The sequence below is a fragment of the Ochotona princeps genome, chromosome 1 (genome assembly GCF_030435755.1).
Source record: "Ochotona princeps isolate mOchPri1 chromosome 1, mOchPri1.hap1, whole genome shotgun sequence".
Lineage (NCBI taxonomy): Eukaryota > Metazoa > Chordata > Mammalia > Lagomorpha > Ochotonidae > Ochotona > Ochotona princeps.
In genome coordinates, this window is record NC_080832.1 from 6,536,684 (window position 1) to 6,559,769 (window position 23,086).

Consider the following 23,086-nt stretch of genomic DNA (forward strand, 5'->3'; position numbering starts at 1 on the left):
CAGCTGTACACCCAAGAACCTTAAGCACCCCAAGCCAGGTCATGCTCACTCGGAGTTCCAGGACAGCCAACCGTGCCTCAGAGCTCGCCAGGCCCACCAGCCGCGCCTCCAAGGGCTCCGGGCCAGGCCGAGCTCGCCAGGCCCGTCAGGCCCGCCTCCCGTTACTCCGGGCTCGCCAGGCCCGCCAGCTCGGCGAGCCCGATCGCAGCGCGCCAGGCCACAGCGCTGAGAACACCACGCTGTGCCTCCCAGCGCTGCAGGCTGCACTCGCCAGGGCCGAGCCTCGATGGCAGGCCTCAGGCCGCCACGCCTCCTGAACCCTGCTGCCCAGGCCTCCCCACACCACGCCCAGGTCACAGGATTACCCGGGTCCACCCTCACTGTCTCTCAGCTGGAACTCCAGGTCGCTTCCCCTGCCAGCGGGTCCCAACGTCATGGACATTGCTCCAAACCACAGATAATGGGGAGATGGGGATGTCTTAGGCACCAGGGAACCAAAAGAGGTCACAGCCGAGACTAAACTGAACAGATGTCCCACGCACAGGAACATCCATGGAGCTCTAAAAAGTTCGTGGAAAGACATTAAAGGCAAATGCTGGCTTATTTCTTGGTATACACTCCCTCAAGTCCAAGTTGCTCTTGTACATCATGATATTGACTGGTCCCTCCATGAAGAACTGAGAATTTTAGGAACATAAAGCATGGCAAGTTTTTTTTTTTTTTAATCATGATTTGCTGGAGAAAAATGGGCATCCTTTCTTTAAAGGATTTAGATTAGAAGAACCAAAAATGTCAGGAGAGCCATCAGGCCGCAGGGTGGACACCGCATGATTTCCGTTAAGACTCTGGCCGGACAGTCTTGCTGGATGAGAACAGTGCTGTCGTGGGCAGAGTCCTGGCGAAGCCTTGTCTGGCCTTCTCGAAACACTCTCCTAATACGCAAGGGTTTGTCCCTCCATAGCATGCCCTGCAGAATGCCTCTCCCTCTGCTCTGCTTCCCTTGAGTGACCCCTGCCCCACCTCCCCAAGAGGCATGGCTTACTGCCATCTTCCTGCAAAGTCCCAGTTCCATCTCCTGTTCCTTTCTGGAGAAACCTGCAGGCTCTTGCAACCACCGGGCGGTAGCCCCTGGGAGCCCTGCCCCTGCCTGCAGTCTCAGCAGCGGCTGAGCAGGGACTCTGCTCCACCTTCATTCCTCCACCGGGATTGGGTCAGATGCGCCCACTGCAGCATCTGCAAGATGGGTTACGACCTCTGATGCTTGCCATTAGTCCTGTCCAATGAGGGGGTGGACAATGTCAACTTCTCCCTTGCGGGACAAGGTGGCTGTCTTGGCACCACCACATCCCTTCTTAAAGTACGCTATCCCTGGGTAACCTGCTTCTTCTGGGGCACTGTCCCCATAAATGTTTTGTGAGGTTTCCGTGACTTCACTCTTCTCACGGCCACGCTGCTGCATGAAGCTGCTTTGACTTGGGAAGAACTCAGGCTGCTTTACCCAGAACCTAACCCAGACACGCTGGGACAAGTAAGGAAGTTTGTTTCAGGGCAAACTGAATTGGGATCCACGTGCGGATTTCTCATGACAGGCATTTTCTGTGTAGACTGCTGGTACGCTGGGGTCACAGGTACTGTCGCCTGCTTACCACTCAGCCCTCAGTCTCACGCACTCAGAAGCAAGTGCGTGATGGACAGCTCTCTGTCCTAAACCCTCCCGGCTCCAAGTCCTCCTGCCCCTCCTATCTACAACCATTCGTACTTTCCTCTCCTGAATTTTGTCATAAAATGTTCTTGGCTCATAGCTCCATCTAGACTTCCAGTTGCTAAGCACCCTGGCTGCTGCAAGTAGGGGAACTTGTCCCAAGAGTGGCTCCTTTCCTGGCCCGTGTCTGTATTGGCTCAAGAAATCCTTTTATTTCAGAGAACCCTTGGCTTCAGAGCTTTGATTCATGCTTGGGCAACAGAAGTGGCATCTGAAGGCGAAGGGACACAGCCCCCTCCACGGCAAGGGCAGGGTCCACAGCGGGCCCCGTGAGATTTGCCATGCTAAGCTAAGTGCCTTCTTCTGAAACCTTCACTCTTGGCAAGAAACAGTGACCACCGCAGCTGCTGGTGACACAGCCCCAGGAAGCAAACAGGCGCCTGCTGCCCCAGGTCAGGGTCCAGCCCAGCCTGATAGGAAACAGGTTAAGAAGCAGCCAGGTCAGAAAATGGAACTGGCCAACCCCAACACACAAAACTTACACCCCATGTTCTAAAGCAGAATTAACGGATAAAGCAAAAACACTTCCAAATTCTTCACAAAGACTTCCACTGATTCCAACGAGAACTTAAGGTTAAACGCTCCTGTAACCCAGGGTTCCCCGATTTCCACCCTGTGACTCCCAGGTTCGTGTGCTTAGGAGAAGCACGGCACTGGATGCAGCTCATAGACTGGCCAAATTTTTAAGCTTCTCAGGGACTCAACCTACTAATTTGGCCCTTGGTTTGGAGTGTGGCTAAGTGAACAACCACAGGACTATTTCCCAGGCCTCCTCCAACCCTATAGATTGGCCCAAATGCAAAAATGTAACAGCCCTAAAGGAGAAATCATTTGCAAGTGTTCCTTCAATTGACTGTGTTCTGTCTTCCAGGAAAATTCTGGTTTGCCTACTGGTGCCAAAAGAAGGTGGTTTTGGTGAAGAGACGAGACGCAGAACGGCCCACTCCGGCGAAAAGGACCAGCACTGACTGGGAAGTACTTCCCAGCGCCACTGTGCTGATGAACCAGCTCAGACTTCTAACCAACCCAGAGACAGGGCGGCCATATCATGAACGTGCAACTGCAACAATGTGGTCCTGGCTGCACGTCATGTCTTCTCTCTCTCCCTCCCTCCCTTTCTACCACCATCTTGTCATCCCCAATTGGCTAAAAAGACAGTCTGTCCATCACCAACAAGCAGTTTTCCCTTCTCCATGGAAGTGGCCTCCCAGGAGAAGCCTTCCCAGCCACATGGGATGCACCCTAGAGCTTTCGTATCCTAGCTCTAGATAAAAAGGGGGAACCAAAAAAGGAAGGAAGGAAGGAAGGAAGGAAGGAAGGAAGGAAGGAAGGAAGGAAAGAAAGGAAGGAAGGAAGGAAGGAAGGAAGGAAGGAAGGAAGGAAGGAAGGAAGGAAGGAAAGAAAGAAAGAAAGAAAGAAAGAAAGAAAGAAAGAAAGAAAGAAAGAAAGAAAGAAAGAAATCAGCCGTCCTAACTTGAAAGACAAGTGTCAGAGAGTGGAGTGGGGCCGAGATAACGGAAGTTAATCAGTTAACAGCTGCAGGCCAGAAACCAACAAGCCCACTCCACATTCCTAAAGGCCCTGAGACCTTGACTCAAAACCCCAGGGGCACCACCTCCCTCCCTGCAGCCAGGGACCATCAATCCCTGAGCACACAGAACGTGCTGGATGACCAGCCTTACCCAACCCAGAATGCACAAGTCCCTGACCTGCTGGACGGTCATCCTAGCTCCAGACGCCCAACCCCACGTTCTCTCACCCCATACAGCGACTGACTGTCATTCAATGTCTACACTGCGGGTTTTCCTTTCCCCAGTTCTCTCACGGCTCCGCTTCCTGCCCGCCCTCCAGCCTTGCCACGGGGAGCTACCAAACTCCTGTGGGGCCAGGTGCTTCCCTGGCCAGTGTGTCTGTAACCTGCTCAGCAAACCCTTTCTTTCAGAGCCGCCTCAGTCTCATCCCCAGAGATGAAGGAACACAGCCCAGGCCATGGGTCAGAGCCTAAGGACTCACAGGCCACCCAGCCCTGCAAGTGAGTGCCCTCCGTGCCACGCATGCAGCGCCTGCCAGGCAAGCCTGCGCACGGAGGCCATGAGGCAGCCCTCATGTAGAAGCTGCACTCGGCTGTGCAGTAAGTAGCGCCCCACAGACAGACAGACAGACAGACAGCCTCTCTGTGCTGCCTCACTGGCCGTCTCCCCGGCACCACTGCGTCATTTCCTTCCATACACACTGTGTACTGTTCAAGTGTGAACCCACCCCATTAACCAAGCAGCCTCAGCGTGAGCTTTACCTCCAGCTACAGCCTCACTTTTTTTTTTCCCCTTCTGCTCTGCTTTCTATTAAGGCTGTAAAGGAGACTCCTGCCCTTGCTGTCCCTGGGTTTCCCCCACCCCCACGCTGAGCCACTGGAGCACCAGGGCCCTGCAGAGGCCTCACGCTTTCAGCAACACTTAGCCTGCAGAACCCTCCCCAGAGCCCCCTGCCCACCACCTCCCCACCCCCTTCCCTGCCTCACGCACTGCATGCCTCACAGTCCAAAAGACTCCCAAGCCACTGTCTCCCCGTGAATGTAAGTGCCCCAAGAAAAGGGATTTTATCTGCTTCCATGATTTAGCTCATTTCTAGTACGAACAGCAATGACCAACAAGGGCTGGCAGTCAATTATTTATGATAAATGAGTAGTAACAACTCACTGTATTTTTAAACTATAAACTACATATGTATCTTCATAAATGTGACTTCGTCAAGTAAATCAGAGAAAAGAATAAAACTTATTGAACCATCACCAGTCAGAAGGTTCTGGTATATTTGACACAACTTTTTTTTTCTTCAAAAATCCATGTGCAGTATTATTTCGGTTTTTCCTGCATTCATGAAAGTAGGTCATCAGAATTTGTTTTGAGCATTAACAGACATTTCCAGGAGAGACCATACATCATATAAAACCATGAGCTGTTGCCAAAACACAACCGCTGTCTCAAACAGCCAACACAAGTTTTAAGAAAATGAAGGGGTACAATAGGCTAAAAAGGGAAAGGTTATTTTCACATGCAACAGAGTTGAAGGGACAAAAGCTTTCATGTTGTGACCAACCTGGGCGGCTGCGGGAGGCTTTTGAGAATCGGGTCATATAAACGTGTGCTCGCGTCAGAGGCCAGGTTCCCCACAACACCTGACAGCGCTGTGCACGGTTACCACGGTCAAGTCCACGGCACCCTGCCCAGGCCACTACCCACAGCCAGCCAGGACCCCATGGCTCCGACGTGAGCACCTTCATACGGCCATGCCCCAGCGTGCACGCTGCCCCAGTTAAACCGGCAGGTGACACGCTTCCTGTAGGGAACATGGCGCTCAGAATTCCCAGAGATGAGTGAGGAGTGATATGAATACACTCCATGTTTTTATATATGTGCCATGTTTAACATCATCATTCCAACCCCAAGTCTCTGACTGAGCCACTAGTTAGTTTACAATCCTGACAAACTTACAGAATGTTTATGACAATTTCAGCTTTCTCCTATTTGTGCATTTAAATTTTTAACAATTACTGTGGTGCTGGGAAGTTTTAATTGCTAAAATCAGACATGCATCTGAAGTACATAAAAAGGAAATCAAATACATATGACACATAAATCACTGCGAAACGTGGAAAAGATGATTAATTAGGCTGCGAATGGGAGCAAATGCTGTTCACAGACCCCACAACGATGATTGCCAAATTCTGGTAAATTCATCTGCTCACATGTAGTATCATGTACCTAGGGATGAACTGATGGGGGACTTCTGACATTAAAAGTACAAGTTAAGTGACTTTTCCAGAATGTCTGGCACCACAAGTCTTCAAAAGGCTCAAATTCTCTTTTTTTCTGACTTTAGGATATTTAGAAATGCGATGGTTTGAGAAGAGGCCCACTTCCACACAGAGAATTCCCATGTGCCTCAGACACAGAACTCGAGGCAGCCTTAATCCCACTTCCCACACACCTGTGGGCTGTTTCTCACCCACCAGATGAGATCAGGGGTGGAATTTTCCACTCGTGGGATTAATGCTCCAAATCCCTCAAAAAAAAAAAACAAAAACTCTTCAGGTCTGGGAGCCTTTCAGTTTTGATTTTTGGTTTAGGGATGCTCAATCTGCAATGCAAATACTGGTAAAATCAGAGGTGGAGTGTGCGTGGGGGGAGGGGATCTTAATATCTGTTCATTAGCACAGAAAATGCGTATCGACAATTATCTCCTCCAAAGGGGCTGCAGACACCCATCTGACTACAGCAACAGACAAACATGCCCCTTGCAGGCTACCGGCCTGGAGCCCATGGCCCAGCCACCGGCACGCCTGGTAATTCAATCAGGAGAGGCAGCCGCTCTCTCGGCTTAGCCGTGCACTGGGGGCAGGGGGGCAATCTGGTCCTGAACTGCCCGTTCTTGGACTTCGTTGTTTCTTCCCCGGTCGTCTTTCCCTCTCTCATCCTAACAGCGTGTAGGACTTCGGTTGGAAATATCGTCCTAGCCTGTGGTGGTCTTTTTTGTCTCCGGGGGTCCCGCGCCACCAAAGCGGGTGCACCCAGCAGCTTTCTCATTTACACTCCAGGCTTCCCCAAGAAAGTTCCCTCCAGGTTCTATTCCTATTATACCAGAAATGTTTCCCCGTCTTGTTCTACTGTCTTTTTTCTTTTCAGATTTTCACAGCTCTGTGATGTGAAGGAGGTGGGGGAAAGAGTTGTCTAATTGTGCTTCCTAAAAGACAAATAACTAATTACACCCAGGGTTTTGGTTACGTATTAGGTTCCTGTGTGTGCATATTTGGATCTATTTTTACACTGCCTCTTCCGTTCCTCTGATCTACGGGGTGTTCCAGCCCTTGTGGTTGGTTTTAAAGTTCACATTTTTCCCTTTCTAGTAAGTTCATAAGAAGTCAGTCTCTCGGTCGGCCGCCTGCTCGGGTTTCCCGTCCTGGTTCCTGTTTTAGCCTCTGTGAGTCACATCCCGACAAGCCCTGCAGTGCCCACAGGCTCTGGAGTCCACCCCACTCAGACCTACAACCACACTACCTCTGCCAAGCTGCCCAGCCCTTTGACCCTTGCACGGCTTAAGTTTAAGATGACTAGAACAGATCGTGTGCCTCCGAAGGCAGCTCCACTTAGAAACACAAGACTGAAATCCTCCACCCTGTGACACCAGCATACCATGTGGGTGCCAGTTCGTGTCACAGCTACTCTACCTCCCTTCCAGCTCCCTGCTTGTGGCCTGGGAAGGTATTGGAGAATGGTTTAAGTCCTTGGGTCCCTGCACCCATGTGGGAGCCCAGGGGAGGTTTCTGGCTCTTGATTTCAAATCAGCTCCGCTCCAACTGTTGTGGCCATTTGATGAGTGAACCAGTGGCTAGAAGAGCCTTCCCTGTCTCTCCTCTGTGTAAATCTGCCTTTACAATAAAAATAAATCTTAAAAAAAAAAAAACAGGAGACCTAGCACACACATGCACAGCCCACTTAGAGTTCACATGAATGTGCAAGGTGAGACCTGATTCGATACTATTCCTAGGCTAATGTTCATGTCACTCTCTCTCTCACACACATGCACTTTCTGGAGTTGAAGGAATGCAGCAATGGCTACCAGGGCTGGAACTCTCCCGCATGGGAGCCACACACTCAGGGACAGACATTCGTGGCATGTGTTTAGAGATAAAACGACCCTGTGAGGGGCTGACTCTGTCGCCATCCACCTGACCTGTAACATAGCTCTTACTAATCCAGCTACCTCCGGCCTCGCCCCTTTTAAGCCACCTTTCTTGTTCCACGGGCCATGCTTTGCACAAGCACTTGCTCTCACCCCCTCCCAGGGAATCTGCAGCAGACCCACTCCCAAGCCAGCTCGTGTGGCCGGCGGGGCCTGCCACACTCACATGTTGTCCAGCAAGGCTGATCCAAAACCATCCTGATGGCTTATCTGCACCCCACATCAGTCCCTTATGTTACAGGCAGTACTTCAAAAAGTTCGTGGAAATCAGAATTAAGGGATATGTTCATTTTGGTACAAAAGTTTTTCTGAAATCCATGTACAGTTTTTCCTAATAAGCATTTCCACAAACTTTGGGAATGACCACATAATACACATGTATTTTAAAACTTTATGCACACAGGGTGGGCATTTGGTGCAAGGGTTAGCCTGCAGCTTGGGACCCTGGCATTACACATCAGAGTGCCCGGGTCCCGCTTCCTGCAAACGCACACTCAGGGAAGCAGCAGCTAGCGGCTAAGGCCTTGGGTCCCTGCCAGCCACGTGAGAGACCCACATTGAATTCCTGATTTCTGCTTTCTGCCTGACCCAGGCCCGGTTGTTGCAGGCAACTGAGAAGGGAATCAACACGTGGGATATGTGTCTCTATCTTTCTTCTCCAAATAAGTTAAAAAAAAGCACAATTATCAAAATTATTTTACACCACAATAAACACCTTATTATTTCATTTTCTGTGAATTTTTTGGGGGTTCCCTCATCTTCTACTGCAATCTACCACTACAAACTCCAAGACATGATTTCACCAGCCCATAGCATGAAAGCCAAGGTGGAAAGTAGCTTTTGCGTTTTTTGAAAATCTGAAAAGCCCCAGCCACCAGGCTTGCCGTGGCACCTCCACGCAGTCCCGAAAAGATCATGAAGAGTAAATCGCCCCAGCTCCTCCAGTGGGCACACCACGCCACTGAGTGAAGCCAACAGCCCAAATAGGGATCGGGAGCCCGGCCCGAACCCCTGCACAAACAATCTTCCCTCTGCCCGCCTCTCTCTCTGAGCCTGCAAGACCTCGGGACCACTTCATCTGTGAAGGAAGCCTCCCGCCAGAGGCTAATCAATCAAACACCACAGAGGAATGTGGGGGGAAGGCCCAAGGAGGAGGGGGATGGGCCCTGAGGACCCCAGAGCGGGGAAGAGGGAGAGAAGGAAATGCAGAGTTGCAGGTCAGTGTGGGAGAGGAGGGAGAAGCACACACAGGAGAGCTCTTCCTTATCCACTGAGTCAAAGCACCGCCATGTTCTCCTTAAAACATGAGCTGCGAGCACTGGACACACTGGACACATCCACAGTCCCGTGCATGGCCACACACACACACACAGAGTCTGACGTTGGCTAGACCAGGATCCCCCCGCCTAGCCCATCAGGAACCCAGCGGTGGCCTCACTCACCCACGGAACGATAGCTCTCCGTCCTCAGGTCATGCATGCACACGGCAGTGGCTGGCCCGCAGGGGGTGGCGGCCATGTTTGCACAGAGGTTGATTTTATAAAGCTTGTTGTTTTTGGTATCGACGGCTTCCCATGTATGACTGGAAAGGAAGAAAAAAAACAACTCGTCACCGTCCTGGGTCTGCCAACAAACTTCTCTCTGCTTTCAGGGCCGGACCATATTTGCTCAAAGCTACCACAAACGGGGAGACATTTTCATTGGCGAGGATGCGAATGTCAAGTATGTCCACCTGACCGGAAGCGAGGGCAGGGGTGGCTGCCACCCGCTCTGTGGAGATCCCGGCGCTAATGGCTCCACAACTCGGCCGCCATGGCAGCCTTCCCAATCACAGTGCAGCACTGCGAAGCCAAAGGGTGGCTTTCACCTCCTTATTAGAAACAACAATAATAATAACCATCAAATAAATATGCATCAGTTAAGGCATGAAAGAGCCATAGCTCACATCCGCGCAGTGAATCATGGCCTTCCTTGACTCAAAACGCACGCCAAATCTGCCTTGCATGGATTCATTAAGTCAAGCACAGAGACCAATTCAAACCTCTGGCCACACAGACGCTAACCAGATGGTCCATGTGCTTTTCTGAAGAAGCAAGTCTTCTCAATGCCCCACTCTTGCCCAGCAGTATTCTGCCCACTCTACAGTGTGGTGGTGGGGTAAGGTGGAGGGCACTTCCTCTGCAAGGCAAAACAACATGAGCTCGGAGCCCCCTACAGTGCTGCAGAGAGGAGGTGCTGTGGTCTGCAGGTAGAGCTCCTCAAGGCTCCACAGCCCCATTTAATCCTGGTTGGGAGCTATTATGAGGGTGGATACTTAATCCCATCACAGGCTTGCAGGGGTGGGGTCTGCAGGAGGTGGTTAAATCTGGTACTTCTGTATAAGGGGAAAGAGACCCCCCCATACACACACACATACACCCTGTGGGTATGTCCAGTCTCATGCCACACCAACCCGTACCACCTTAAGACTGTGCCAATCAAGAAGGCGCTACCAGAGACAGCCCCTCAACCTTGCACTAGAGTGTGGACCAAGGAAAACCTGTCTTCCTTGAAACTACCAGGTCTGTACCATTGAGTTCATGAGTAGAGAAAATGAATTGTTACAGGAAGGGGACAGCGTGGCGAAGAAGCCAGCTTGGGTGCTGCAGGTGACCTGGGGTGAACCCCACTCAACACTTAGCAGTCTACCTTCCTACGCCAGGACTCCCTCAACAACAACCACAGTGCCCATCCATCGGACATCAGCAGCAGGTCTTAGCACAGAATTCCCAGGCACCATCCCTTCCTGCCATAAGGAGCCAAAAGAGCCCTGGTATGGAGGGGGGTCACAACAGACAAGGGGCTGGGGACTCCCCCAGACTTGGGGCTGGGGACCCATCACAGCAACTTGCCAAGAGCCGCAGGGCAGAAGCACCCACAGCATTCCGGTGGGGTGACGAACGCTCCCCAGACAGCCTGCAAGCTGCTACAAACCTGAACGACAGGCTGGGGTACTAGCTCAGTGCCGGCCTGGAGCTGAGCCAGGCGCAACTCAACAGTTTCCTTCGTCAGCCACTTCTTAGAGCCACCTCCCAAGGCCAGCATGACTGAACACAACAGAAAACAACCCAAGGGTGGCCAGGCACGGGGAGAATCGTGGTCGGGTCTTGTTTCCTGTACTCTGGCCACCCTTCATTCATGTGTTTCACATGTGTTTCTCCTACACTTTGCAAGGTGTGAGGGGGCACAGCCTACAATCAAGCCAACCGGCTGATAGCAGAAGCACGTCTCAGTGGGGAAGGCGGAGAGTAAAAATGAACGCAGCAGGCAATGCCACCTGCTGAACTGAGCCTGCCAAGACAAAACAGCCCATCCTGGACGGACGGGCTGTCTGACACCAGAACACTTCTAAGTGGTTGCCCCAGGCCTGACTCCCCAAGAAGAGAAACCTGGGGGGAGGCAGGATGGACTGGGGGATGGGGATGGGACTAGTCCCGGCAGACAGGCCAGCCAGGCAGTTGAGCTTGCACAGCAGGGAAACAGAATGGAGGGTGATGCAGTGCAGCTGGTCATGACACTCTGACACTGAGGGCACAGGGAGGGCAGCTCACGTGGTGGCCTTGCAGAACTCAGCAAGCAAAGCAAGGCCTGGTAAAGATGCTGCAGATTGCTCCAAGAACACAAACGTGGGAGCTTTCATTTGAGGAGTATTGGCAAAAGGCTTCTATCACAGACCCTCCTGGTTGTGGGGAAATCCTCTTCTCTCAGGCAGGAGGCAGTGACTAAGCTTGTCCCTAATACTCGACAGCAGGTTGGGCGCCTTGGCAGTGGCATCCGCTGCCGACTTCACAATCCAAGGCCTGTGCCGGGGTAGATACAGCTACCATTCAGAGTGAGTCAGCTGGAGCACGGCCACCTGGGGCCCTGACACGCTGTGCTCTCCAGCAGATAGGACAGCCCCTGCTGTACTTCCAGAGGTGGCATTTTAAAGAGCCCAGCTGAGGACAAATGGAAAACAGCAAAATGAGGGCCACAGCCAGGATTTCCTGGAAGTCAAAGTTGCTAGAAAGACATACTGCTGGATGACTGTCTCCCCTCCATCTGTGTTTCCTATCTGTCTGGTTGAGTCTTCCACAGTCACAGTGGCTGGGAACTGGCAGGGTGGATACCCTTAAGGATCTGAACACTGAGGGTTTACACTGGGGGTGACCAGGCTGCATAGCATGCGGCAGCTCTCCTCCTGGCTGGCACCTTGCTCACAGTCCCATGGGGCTGCACACAGGAGGGAGGGTGCCAGGATCTGGTCACATCACAGGAAGGCGAAGGAAAGGTCCCAGGGCACCTCCTCACTGCTATTAGCAAGGCCCCTGCAAGTGGTCACTCTGCCTTGCCTTGAAACACACCTGCCTGGCATCCAGTATTGGCAGCAACAGGATCTTTCCAGAAACTCAAGAAGCCTGTTCCAAACAGTGTTATGTAGTCTGATAGACAATGTAACTCTGGTTAGAGTAAACAGATTGTTACAAGACTATCACAATAAGGAACTGGAAAGACATGTGAATATTTAATAGCATTTTTTGAAGATTCATGTTACAGGGGGTATAGACATCTGACCTTGAGGTTGTCACTTGGAAAGTCTACATCCTACATCAGAGTGCCTGGGCTTCTGTCCTGGTCCCTACCACCACCCCCTTCACCCAGCAAATCTAACTTCCTATTAAGGCACACTCTGGGAGGCCACAGCCGGTGGCTCACCCACGTGGGAGATCCAGATTGAGTTCTGGGCTCCTGGCTTTAGTCTGGCCCAGCCCCAACTGGTGCAGGCATTTGGGGAGTGAATGAGTGGGTGGAAGAGCTCTCTTTGTCCGCCTCTCCCTCCCCATCCCCTCTCTGTGTCTCTTAAATCAAGAAGCAAATAGATTCTATGTTGCAAACCAGATGATTCTAAATGTCTTGCCAAACTGAAGGTCGAGTCACCAGAACAGCCTAGGCTCAAGTCATTCTTAACAAGAAATTGATGGTAAGGTTTAAAAGCACCATGTTATTACGGAGCCTGAGATTGGGTTGAGCAGCAATAAAAGTATTACAGGCTACATAAAATGCAGTGGCCTCTTTGAGGGATTAATAATATTTTGTCTGAACATTTGTCTGCTGGAAACTTCCCTAGCCAGAATGAGTATGTACAGCCAAAATCAGGGAGGGTGTTCCACACCAGCACGGCTCACTTAACGGTCAGGCCGGCCAGAGTCTCAGACAGCCTGCATCTGAGATCAGGGTTATTCGGACTTACACAAGTGAAGACTTAAAGACCCTGCGTGAAAAGAACAAGATCAACAAATCAAAGAGAAAACTAAGCTGCAATATTAATTTTATATTTTTAGCAAGAAACAAGACTGTGGGAGAAAAATATGTGCAAACTGTGTGGAAATACAGTGTGCGTGCATGCATGCACACATACACACAGAGGGAACACTCTAGATGTGTTTGCATAATCAGCAACTTCTGCAGCAGGAGAGCTAAGAAAGCCCGCCCAGTGCACATTTCCCTGAAAATCAAACACCCCACCCAACCACACAGTGCAGTCCTGCTTTCCAACTCACTGACCCTCTGCCACATTCCACGTCATCCAAGGGACAGCAGCTGGACCCAGGGCGGGGGAGCAGGATGAGCTGCAGGGGCCCTGGGGAAGCTGTGCGTCCCTGCCCAGAGTCCCCATACTGCAGGACGTGTGGGACATCCTCAGAGCAAGCAGCTGGGTGCAAAACTCCATGTGCAAGGAGCTCAGCTTTGCAAAGCAGCAGAAAGGTCTCTCAGACTTTGCTATTCTACCTCATCCTTCAGTACGTAAAACGTAGTCAGCTGAACGTCCCTCTCCTGCACCCAAAACCTCCTAATCCATTTCTCAAAGGAGCCTAAGAGTTGCGGCCACCTAGAGTCGGTGACTGCAGGAGGTGGCTGGCACACCGCCCTGCTAAACCTTCTGCTCGGCAGCAGCACCCCCAGGCTGCCAACCCCTCCCTGCTGCACCACTGCTCTGCGTCCTGACACCCACTGTCAGTTAGACTGCAGCACCCATATCACTGATGGCCCGGGGTGAGTGAGTGGTACCTGACTTCCAAACCCAGCTTCCAACAGACACACTCAGGGAGGCAGATGAGGGTTCAAGCACTTAGACCCCTGCCACTCGTGCAGATCTAGATGGAGTCCTTGGCTCCTGGCTTCAGCCTAACCCAGCCTGGACCGTTTCAGGCATGTGGGGAGCGACCAACAGAGGTGAAGCCTCTCTCTTCCTCTCTGCCTTTCGGATAAAGTAACCAATAATTCTTTAAAAGGATGCAGTGCAGGCAGGCTGAGAAGAAAATGCAGCTGATAAAAGAGGGATGCACCCACAGCACACAGCTACATGTGTCCCTGTTCCAGATGGCAGCTTTAAACTCTCCTGAGTTCCTGAACGCAAAGGTTGTCCTGCTGAGAGGGCTCACACATCACCTACGTAAGGAGGGAGGCAGGGTCGGCAATGAGCCCATGTCCCTTGGAGCCCGAGCAGCAAACTGCCTCACTGGTTCTCAACATCTTAAAAAACTGAAATCAACTTGTCACAGTTAAGTGCCATTACAATCACAGATTCTTGGGCTGGCACTGTGGCATAGCGGGTGAAGCCACCACCCATATGGGTGCCAACTAGAGTCCCGGTTGCACTACTTCCCATCCAGCTCCCTGCGAATGTGCCTACAAAACCAGTATTAATGGCCCAAGTGCTTGGGATCTGTCCATGTGAGACCCAGAAGCAGCTCCGGGCTCCTTCCTGGTTTTGGACTCTTCCAGCTCCACCCTTTGCGGCATCTGCGGAGTGAACAGCAGATGGGAGCGCTCCTGCTCACTTGCTCTCGGTCCTCTCCTCTCTGTAACTCTTTCAAATGAATAAATAAATATACAATCTTTTTTAAAAAAAAGTCTGTATAGCATAAAGATTTCAGAGTTCCAATTTTATCACCCAGCCACCTATAGTTTGGTTCCATAAAATGGAAGCTTTTCATGCCGACAATTGTCTATGCAGTCACGCCCTGCTCTCGGCTGGCGATGATGCCTGGGGGGGCCAGGTTGATTTCCCTCAAAGGGTTTCCCAGGAAAAGCTGTGAACTCTTGGGACATTCACCTACAGGCCACACTCACCTTCTAGTTCAAGTTCTCCCCCAAGTTCACACTTCTGCTGCTGTACCCTCCTAGCCTAGTTCGGCTTTTCTCTGCATTCTGAACTATCAAACAACAGAGGTGTTGCTTTTGGCCAGCATTATCAGACAGACTCCTGCCCACCGCCTGCCTGCTCCCTCCCTCCCTCCCCCGCTGGTCCGAGAGCCCACCGCAAAGGAATGCAGACTAACACTCCCACCCCTCACCCCCTCAGCAGAGCAAGGGCCATCAATAACTGAGCCTGCAGGAAATGGGGGAGGGTCGGCAGTCCCACCCTCAGTCAAGAACTTCACAAGACCTGTGATTTTCAAGTGAAATCTGGTGAGTTCTCAACTCCCCCACTGGCGTGGAAGCTGAACACTGGTGAGCCCCTCCCTCCAACCTCAGCACCACGTGTCCATCCAGGAGGACCGGAGCTGCACATGGGGGCTCATGGAACTCATGGGTCTGTTTGACAGCGTCCTGGAAGGTGATGGCTGGCAGATCACCAGTGAGAAGGAAGCTCTCCCGTAACGCGTGAAAAGCCACAGACAGCAGGGAGCTCCTACCTTCCCAGCCATGCTTCTGCTTACAGCTAGCTGGCCGAGCCTGCACAAAGCGGGCAGCAAATGAAACCAGCCTACAGCCTGCCCACGGGTGGGAAACTTAGTGAGGGGAACTGCAGAGTCAGCTCCACGCAGTAAGTCTCAACTACACAGAAAAACAGAGAAAGAAAAATTAAAGTCACATAGGTTACGGCTGTCCGGTGGTTTTGATCTATGTGACTGAGGTCTACGTTAGGGTGATGAACACCACTCCCAAATGCCTGTAAGACAGCAACGCAGTGAAGATACAAAGTTCTTCATTTTAAAACACCTAAAATAAGGAATACAGAGTCCTATGGCCCAATACAGGCTATTAAAAAATATTTTTTTAAACTAGTCTTAGAAAATTCAATTCCTTATCTGCAACATGAAACATCTCCCTCAACTGTGACTGCATCTTTCCTCCTCACACTGTGGAAATACGCCTCACTGCTCTCTCCCTGTGAGTCTTAAGGTTATGGGAACAGTCATGTAATTATCACGTATTTTATGACCAGCCTACAATGACTGGCATATAAAGCAGGACAAGAGATACAGCAGCATCTGCAATAAAATAAATCAGTGTGTGTGACTTCATCGTTCAGTTTCCTTAAGAAGGGGGTTGAAAAACAAACCCTCAACTAGTGATAAACTATCAAAATTCATACAGCCTAAATCGAGGGAGCGAGCAGCCGGTCTGAGCCTTTGTGGACAAAGGGAGCACACAGTATTACAACCTGAACACCGACACGATCTTCCTCCCTTGGGCACGTGCCCAAGCCCTCCAAAAAAACACTCAAGAAATCGCGTGGCTTTCCAACTGCCCTTTATCACTGTCAAGACAGTTTTGCAGTCCACTAACCTTCAAAAATCTGGGCCAGTCTCCCAAACTCAGAAGGATGGGGGTGAGGGGGGAAGAGCTGGCCAGGGGGGAGGGTGGAAAGCGACAGGGTCCCCATCAGGGACATGGGCACACAGCATTCACTGCGGTCAACAATGGTCTGCTGCCACCAACGTGGTGGAAGAAAGCATCTGATCTGGCATGGTGACTCTGTCCCCTGACCCAGGGCTGGGAGCACATGAGCCTGACAAAGCATGACCAATGCCTATATAGGAAGTACTTCACTTCCTATTCTAACAAACCCACAAAGCTGTGGATAAAGATACGGGACCTGGAAAAAAAAAAGGTGCCAGCTTTCCTCCTGGGTAGTGCCCATCAGGAGGTCCTGGCAGCAGAAAGCCAGCTGGCTGCCCAGGGTCACAATACATGCTCAACTCGGCAGCAGAGCCTCAGGCACCATGAGCGGGTGTGGCATGGCTAACAGGGAGGAGAGCTGCTCCCACGGGCACAGTGCAAGTGCCCCTAGGCCCCAGCCTCCACCTCATGGGCAAGTGAGCCCCAGCTTCCTCTCCCAGCATGGCCAGGGACCCACAAGGTCCTGGAGGGTAGCAGGAGCCCAGAGGCTTCCGCTGCTGAGGTTGGCAGTGCCAGGGCTCTCTCTGGGCCCATAGACAGTCTGCCCATGCACCATGGCCTGCCCCAGGATGGTTGCAGGATGCTGGAGAGGAAGGTGGGACAGGTTTCTACTGGCAGAAGACCCCTCCACGCTCACACAACCACACTCCCTCCACTTAGGACACAATCACATGCACACCACATCCTGCCATGCACTCCACATACCACACACACTCCACGTGCCAGAAACCTATACATCACACATGCTCCGCATGGGACACAATCACACATGCACCACACACTCCACATACTCCCACCATGCACTCCACATATCACACTCCAATGCCTACCCTACACATAACTTCAAACATTAGCACACACACAGCACACATTCCACAGGGCAGCACATACTTCATATCACTAACAGACACACGCACAAAGCAGGCAAATCACACACCCTCCACATCAGACAAAATCACTTAACACCACCACGTGCAGTCTACACATTCACATGTACTCCACAGAGCACACACATACATCACACACACACACTCCACAAGAGAACCCACTCAGACCAAAGCCCTTCCCCTGGGTCCCTGCTGCAGGGAGTGGTGGCCTCTCCCTAGACAGGCAACGCAGCCGGGAGCGTTACAAAGGCCATGCGGGTAGCTAGGGTCCAAGGTCAACTAGCACCCAGGGCTGAGCAAAGCCAGATTGCCAGCCAGGGAAGGACACACACAGACACCAAGCTTCTTTAAGTTCTCTGTTCCTCTTGCCCCATCCAAGGGGCAATTTCCCTAGTGGGTGGGATCTCATACGGTGACTTCAATCAGCTCTATATCAGTCTCCCACAGTAGGCACTCACTTCTGAGGCACTGAAGGTGATGGGTCAGGTGTTTGGGGCAGCAGGTTGAGCTACCACCTGGGACACTAGCATTCCATACGGGCAGCAGTTGGTATCCCAACTGCTCCACTTTCCAGCCAGTTCCCTGATTATGGCCTGGGAAGGCAGTGGAGGGCGGCTGAGATCCTTGGGCCCCTGCACCCTCATGAGAGACCCAGAAGAAGCTCCAGGCTTCCGACTGACTCCATTTTGACTGTTGCAGCCATTTCAGGAGTGAACGAGCAGATGGAAAATCTTTCCCCCCTCTCTGTAAATCTGCCTTTCCTTCCAACAAAAATACATAAATCTTTCAAGGGAAAAAAAAGGCTGCACCCTGGGGCCAGCACTATGGCACAAGACCACCACTTGTAACGCCAGCATCCCATATGGTTACTGACTTCTATCCTGGCTACTCTCTGTCTGATCCAAATCTCTGCTAATGGCTCAAGTAAAAGAGCAGAAGACAACTCAAGTATTTGAGTTCTGCCACCCACGCAGGAGATATAGACAAAGCTCCTGGAGCCTAGCTTCAACCTGGCCCAGCACTGGCTGTTGTGACCATCTGAGGAGTGAAGCAGCAGATGGAACAGGGCCGGGGGTCACTGCAGAGACCCCAGCCACTCTCCAGACCACCTTCTCAGGTCTCTTCAGCAGGTTCTCTGGCCCCCACATCTGACACGTGGGACCCTCCTCACTTCCTACCTGCTCTGCTTCTGCATCAAGCCTCAGGGTGGCGTGCAACAGCCCCATCTCAACCCACCCACCACAGGCCCCTCTGGGACAGGATCATGCCAAGCTGAGGCCTAGCAAGTGACTCAACAGTGCCGCCTGCTCTGAGAGGCATCACAGCTGGAGGGCACAGTGAGGAGGACTCATTGCAGACTCACCCCTGTCACTGCCAGGAAGCCCACCTTGTCATGAGGACCCCTCATGCTGACGGCCAGGAGTTCCACCTGCCGGTGGGGGAGCGGGGGTGGATGGGACACAAGGAGGAAATGGCTCTCCTACTCAGGGAACTGACTTGGCGGCAGAGGTGATAAAGACGCAGCCACAGTCATCAAACCCACCACCGTACTCCCATATGGGCACCCCAGGTCAGTGGGCAGAGGGGTGGCTGAGAGCCATGCAGAGCCTACCAGGAGAGACCCCTCCACAATTCTCCCCACAGCCCTCACATCCCTTAAGTCTGCTGGGGTCCCTCTGAGTCCTCCACAACACGGGAACTTGCTCAGCATGCTTGGGTAGCAAGGACTGCCCCCTGCATGCGTGAAGGAAAAGCAGGACCCCTTTGCCCCCAAAGACCTCCAGCTGACTGAAGGGGCAAGGAACTCACGAGCTTGGGATGTCCCCCAGGCCATGCAGGGCTCCCCTGGACCAGCCCTCAGCCCAGGTGGGCACAAAGTCAAAAACAGGCTCCTGATGCACCTCGGAATGCCAGCCAGCAGCGGCCGGTTTAAGCTGTACTGCAAAGGGGACTTGAGAAGCCACTGTCACATCCTGTCCCTCCGGGGCCCACTGGGCAGCAGCCCAGGGATCCAGCACCTATGCCTGAACCTCCATGGGAGCCTAACTCCCCAAAAGATAAACAAGGAGGTGCTCTTCTTAACCTGGATGGTGGGAGCTGCCACTGAAGGCAGGAGGGTAGTGCGGGAAGGGACAAGAACCCAGCCTGCAGACGGCTCCTGGCACCTGTCCAGACCCGCACCTCCTAGCATCAACCTCGAGGCTGTTCATGGGCTGGGAGGTGGGGTTCAGCTGAGCAGAATCCTGCAGGCTACACAGCTCTGTCAGATCTGTACATGCAAAGCAGCCCGAAGAAGCCGCAATCAGTGGTTTTAAGACCTCATCAAACAGCAGAAAGCTCTGGGCAAGCAATGCAACACCGAGGCCAGGCCTGACCCAGGTGAAGCCTCCATGTGGCTGGCCACCATGGCACAGGCTGCCACCCCACACCCCTGCCTGGAGGCAGCAGCACCAGGCTCCACTCACAGGTGAGGCGGCCAGGAACCCGCACATCTGTGGCCGCTGAGCGCAGGCCAGGCAAGCGCTCGCATTCCCACGCCCAGCCTAATCCCCCCGCCAGCATCCCAGATTTGACACAGAAGGGAAGGAAGACCTCGGGGGCTCTGCGATTTGCCCCAGGCCTGTGAGGGGAGGGGTGTGGACTCCAAAACTGACTCCCACCTCTCCCCTGGAGGGAAGTGAGAGCCAGTACAGATCTTCCATGGCACGTAGGCCACTCCACGCTGCCAACAGTGGGGGTTCAGCAGCTGCCTCCTGGCGCGCACTCGCTCACTGGGGAGGATGGAGTAGGCCCTGGGACGTGAGGACCTGCTGCACAGGCACACCCTGCCCATCCCCCGTCTCCCAGGGAATAATTTATAGCCAAGTTCCAACAACTGCTTCCCGCACAGCTGCAGGGGGGGAGGCAACAAATGTGGGACAGGACAGAAACCCCGAGAAAACAGGACAATCTAGAAAACCTGGCCCAAGGAGAAAAAAAAAGAACTGAGCATAGTCCGGGCGGGGGTTGAAAACACACACAGAGAATTTAACAAGTTCGTGGAAAATGGAATTAAAACATGAGCTCATTTCAGTGCCAAGAAAAAAAAAAAATCCATGCATACAAAAGATCTTCAGACTGCTCACAGAAATGGCGGGCAACGGAGAAAACATCCGTGGGTTCAGAGACCAAATTTCAAAGCGTAAATCTGACTAGAAAAACCTATGCATGGGATTTCAAAAAATGTTTCGCACTGAAGTAAACTTTTAACTCCATTTCTTCTAACTCCATTTTTCCAGGACCCATTTAAGTACCCTGCCCCTGACAGCAACCCACATCTCCACATGGCTACCGCTGTGGCAGCCACATGCGGGAATAGGCAGCTGGGACCCTGCATCCACAACAGACCCCGCACACCGCACACACCAAAGACGCTGCAAGCCCGCGCGGGCCGGGGGGGGGGGGGGGCACTGAGGAGGGCTCCTCCACGCTCCAGCCGAGCGGAGCGAAGCACAAACCAAGCAGGGAAAGGAGATGGGGATGGAGAAACGCCAAACGGCACAGTTCCTAACTTTGACCCAGAAAGCGTTTTTTCCAAACACTCCCAGCTTGACTAGGTGCTAGGCCACAAGAGAACTGTGAGTAAATCCCACCACATTCACTGCCCACAGTGGAAAAATAAAATCAATGAGGAACCCCCTCGTCCAAAAAAGCCGCTGACCTGGGGAAAAGAAAGGACTGTAAAATGCTTGAGGCTCTAAAAAGTTGAGGTAGACAGAACTTTTAAGTGCGAAAAGGAAATATATAGAATGGAACGATTTTTAAAAATCCACTTATCAGAACCTGTAAGACAGCGATGGGCACAGGAAGAAGCACAATTTCAAAAGCATTTCTTACACACACGATGTAATTTAAATTTTCTTATGTACATGACATGAAAATTTCATTTTACATACATGATGCGATTTAAATTTTCCTGTAGCCAGATCTGACAAATTAATTTCTTACATACAAGATGTGACCAATTAATTTCTTCTTGTGTGATGCAATTTAAATTTTTTTACATACAACAAATTCATCTCTTACAAATGTGATGTGATTTAAATTTTCTTACCTACGTTACACATTGATTTCTGGTGTGCATGAAGTGATTTAAATTTGTTTCTTATGTAGGCAACATGATCTAAAGTAAAAATCTCTACGCTTTCAATGCAAGCTGCGAATAAAAAAGCAATTAATAACAAAAGAAATTAAGAAAATCAAAAAACAATTGATAGAGATGGTGAACAAAATTCCAGTTCTTTTGAAAAACACTTTAACAGGCAACTAAATCCAGTTAATTTAACTTACGAAAAAGGTTTAAAAATAGAATTTTTTAAACTTACCTGAAAAGAACATTTTTTGAGAATTCTGAAAAAAGTAACCTGCTTAAAAAATAGTTACAGGGATGAAAAACATCTATAGTATCATTTTAGTGAACAAAAATATTTTATTTTAAGCTGGAAAAGAAGAGTAGCATGCTGCACACTGCTATACAAATATGTAATTAAAATAACAATTTTCTAGGAAAAAAATGAATACCAAAATTGGCTCAATAAAAATTAGGAAATCTGATGAGACAAATAAAGAACATAAAACTGCAACAGTAACCCACAGTTTCCCTACCACACTCCAAGGCACCAGGCCCAGAGAGTCGGCCTGGGGAGCCGCAGGACTGAAGGGATAGAATGCCCACTGACACCAAACCGGTTCCACAGCAAACAAACAGCCATGTCCACAGAACAAACATGTTCCTGATAATAAAATCAGTCAAGCTCAGCCAAGAAACCCACAGCTGAGTCTCACCTAAAACCTTGCTGCCAGCATCAGACAGTTGCAGCAAAGCAGCAGGACCATACACCTTCACGCGGAAAAAGGCCACCTTTTCCTCCTGGTCCAGGCCTGGGTAAAAGCTACATCACAAAGTTGATGGGGCTAAAGGTAAGAGCTGGAACTCCTAAAACACGTGCAACTAAAAACAGGACAAAATCCCTGTGATCTTAGCACAGACCAGAGTCCTCCGTGGGGAATCATCCAAAATGCCTGGAGCCCCTTTGTGATACATCAGGGGTGCGGGGTGGCCAAGGTGACAGGCAGGTGGGAACTCCTAACATCTGATGGGCGTGCACAGGAAAGCCCCTCAGAGCAAACATTGACCCAGCCCAGATGCCCACAGCACTGAGGTAGAAAAATTTGGGGGTGACTAAAACTCTCTGAAGACTACAAAAAGCACAAGTCAAGAAACAAAAAATTGAGAGCGCAGGCATCTGGCACGGCAGCCACGTTGCCTCTATCAGGGTGTCTGGTTCAAATCCAGCTGTTTCACCGGGGACATAGTGTGCTGCCGGTGCAGAGGACAGGCCAGGGGCACGTGCTCCCTGCCACACGGGAGACTTACACTGAATTCCAGGCGCCTGGCTCTGGCCTGGCCCAACCCTGGCTGTGTGGGCATTTGGAGAGTGAGTTCATAGCTAATTTTTTTCTATATGTGTGTGTCTCTCTATACAGACACAGACACAGATAGAGATATCCCTGTGTGTCTTTCAAGCAAAATGAAATTCAAATTTTTGAACAATTCGATAAAATGGAGTTGATTAATTGCCTTTTTAAAAAAATATCTTTCTTTTAAAGGAGCTCACTCAGAAAACGAAAAGGCAAGACAAAGCCTGCAGTAAAATAGTCTTAACCCACAATGCACATATTTAAGAAAGCCCCTGGACTCTGAATACATAGGCATTCTTAAATCTGCACAAGAAAAAGACCCAAAAGAAGTTGTAAAGGGTGATTGTGCCTGAAAGATACTACAAAAGCTAACCCAGGGCTAAGCACTCGGGCAGTCAGCAGCATTAGGTATCCCAACTGACACAACATTACGAGTCAACAGGGACTTGAAAATTAAACCACAGTGGGATACTATTACAAGTCCACTAGAGCAGCTAAAGTCACTGGTGGTAAGATTAAGTGCTGACAA

At 51.1% G+C, this 23,086-nt stretch overlaps 1 protein-coding gene across 3 annotated transcripts in view; it reads right to left on the minus strand.

Annotated features, from left to right (window-relative positions):
- IGF2R (insulin like growth factor 2 receptor) overlaps positions 1-23,086 on the minus strand; it is a 91,348-nt gene that overhangs the window by 63,102 nt on the left and 5,160 nt on the right. For 2 of the 3 annotated variants that reach the window (XM_058660502.1, XM_058660391.1), the window contains exon 2: positions 8,944-9,083. In XM_058660502.1, coding sequence (XP_058516485.1) covers positions 8,944-9,083 — 140 coding nt within the window. Of the gene's footprint in view, positions 1-8,943; positions 9,084-18,275; positions 18,398-23,086 lie in introns of those variants that run through there. The other variant, XM_058660313.1, reaches the window with a different exon arrangement.